The sequence below is a fragment of the Aplysia californica genome, unplaced genomic scaffold (assembly GCF_000002075.1).
Source record: "Aplysia californica isolate F4 #8 unplaced genomic scaffold, AplCal3.0 scaffold01151, whole genome shotgun sequence".
NCBI lineage: Eukaryota > Metazoa > Mollusca > Gastropoda > Aplysiida > Aplysiidae > Aplysia > Aplysia californica.
The window spans coordinates 97,301-99,773 of record NW_004798421.1 but is presented as its reverse complement, the minus strand read 5'-3'; the positions used below and the strand labels follow the sequence as shown (position 1 = coordinate 99,773).

Genomic DNA, 2,473 nt, shown 5'->3' with positions numbered 1-2,473 from the left:
GGGGGGCGAGGTAGAGGGTGAATTTGTTTATCTTCTTAGTTGTTGCTGGGTTTTTTGTGGGGTTTTCCTTTTGGTTCTAGTTGGGGGCAGTGGTTGTTTTTGTTTTTCAAGGTTTGTTTTGGGTTTTTATTTTAATGTCTCTGTTTTTAACTATAATTAAACAAAACCTTAAAAATTAACAATTCCTGCGTGTATTTCAGGTGAAGTTCCTGCAGGAACGTCTGGAAGAAAAAGAGAGGAGCCAGGAGTCACGTGATCTCCCCGAGTCCTTGACCCCTAGCGCGTTCTACGAGGACAAGCTGCGGGAGGTGAACCAAGAGGTGGATGACCTCAGGTGGAAGCTCATCGAGAAGGACCGGGAGCTGGAGAGGCTGCAGGTCGTACAGGTGAGACTTTGTCCTGGTCGGGTGCTGATCTGGGATACCTGTAGGTGTCATCTCTGACTCAGAGGTTGACGTGTAATGACTCTCCATCTTTCACGATCGCGAGCTGCCGTTACACATTCTGCCATATCCACGCCAGTCCATGTTTTTATGCTGTCCATCTATGTTATTTTTTGCATTTTTCTGGCTCTCCAGTCCCACATCTTTCCTTCAAGCACCTCTTCCACAATGGTCTTGTGTCGTTTTAAGTGGCCTTGGTATTGTATTTTTCAACGTTTTTTTTTTGTTCAGCAGGGTTTGTTTTGTGGTCTTTTTTGTTTTCCAACTTATTCTGGTCATTCTACGGTAGCATCACATCTCAAACGCGTGTATTTTGTCGTGCTGATGTCGGTAAAGGTCTTGGACCAAAATAACGTATCTATCATAAACGCCACATACTATTAGCACAGGGCCGAAACCTGCACCTCCCCTCGAAATCCTAAGTATACCAGAGGAAGGAAAAAGGAAAAAATAAAAGCAAGATGTCCTGATTCTCCCCAGTGGCGTCGGTGGCAAAGTGGTTATGCTACCAGACCCGTAATCGTGAGTTTACGGTTCCTAGGGTTCGAGCCTAAGCTCGGTCCGACGTTGTGTCCTTGGGAAAGGCCCTTTACACTTATTTCCCGTTTGGCTCAGTGCTTTCTTAAAAAACCTAACAGTGTTGATAGGGGCGTTAAACCTATATCATTTCACCTCTATTTTTCCTTCCAAAAAATGAAAGGCAAAAGAGGTAGAAATTGTAGGTTTTGTCTTATGCTTCTCAAATGTTTGATGCAAAGAAAAAGGTATGTATAGAGAACATGATGTCTGTATTGACACACAGATTTTAACCCCTCCCCCTTCCCTAAAGCCAGGAGACAAACAAACAACGAACACAAAAACCATCCAACATACATAAAAAACAAGAAAGACGAAAAAGGAAACGTGTGTACACAATATAAATAAATAAAACTCATATTGAAACACATGTCGTATCCTCGCAAAAAAAAGTTAAGATGCCTTTTATCATATTATAACAAATTTGAAATGGATAAATATAAAGAAGAAAATGTCACTACTGTCCGCAAATGTAAAATAGATAAAGAAAAAGAAAAAGCACCTGTCAATAAATTTAAAATAGAAACAGGTCTATTAGAAGAAGAAAAAACACCTAGCTGTGCATAATTTTTAAGTAGAAGAAAAGAGAGGGAAAAAAAAGACCTGTCCATATAAAATAGACAAATAAAAAGAGGAAATTGTAACACCTGTCCATAAATTTAAAATAGATGAATAAGAAGAGAGAAAAAAAAACACCTCTCCATAAATAAGATAAATAAATGCAGGGGAAAAACCACCTATCCACATATTTTAGATAGGTGAAAAAATACAGGAATAAAAACTCTTCTCTACAAATTTAAAATAAATTAAATTAAATTAAAAGAGAGAAAAAACCACCTGTCCATAAATATAAAATAGATAAATACATACAGGGAAAAAACCACCTGTCCACAAATTTTGGACAGATTAATAAATACAGGAATAAAAACTCATATCCGCAAATTTTAGATAGATTAAATAAAATAAAAAGAGAGGTGAAAAAACCCACCCGTCACCCCCCTCCAACCCCCTAACCTCCGCCCACTTTGTCCCCTGACAGACTCGCCACACTAGAGAACACGGCCATTCCAAGAAGACGGACAAGCTGAAGAAGTCCAAGTCCCTGGACACAGAGGCTGACCCCGTCACCTCTGACCTCAAACGTCAGCTGGAGCTGTCGCAGCAGGACGTCATACAGCTGAGGGTCCGGATGGAGGAGGCGGAGGAGCAGAGCAAGCGATTGGCTGAGGAGAACGAAGGTACAGCTTCTCTCTGTCTATCTGTCTGCTGTCTGTTTGTCTGTCTGTTGTTTTTTCTGTCTGTCAGTCTGTCTCTGTGTGTTGGTCTATCTGTCTGTCTATCTGTGTGTCTGTCTCTTTATCTATCCGTCTGTCTGAGTGTGTCTGTCTATCTATATAGATATCTCATGTCAGTCTGCCTCTCTCTCTCTCTCTCTCTCTCTCTCTCTCTCTCTC

General features: G+C 40.8%; 1 protein-coding gene across 1 annotated transcript in view; it reads left to right on the top strand.

Annotated features, from left to right (window-relative positions):
- Positions 1-2,473, top strand: part of LOC101858320 (trichohyalin) — a gene marked incomplete at both ends in the record, with an annotated part of 56,615 nt that overhangs the window by 52,999 nt on the left and 1,143 nt on the right. The window contains 2 exon segments of the mRNA XM_013090136.2: positions 201-386; positions 2,059-2,257. Of these exon segments, the coding sequence (XP_012945590.1) occupies positions 201-386; positions 2,059-2,257 (385 nt within the window).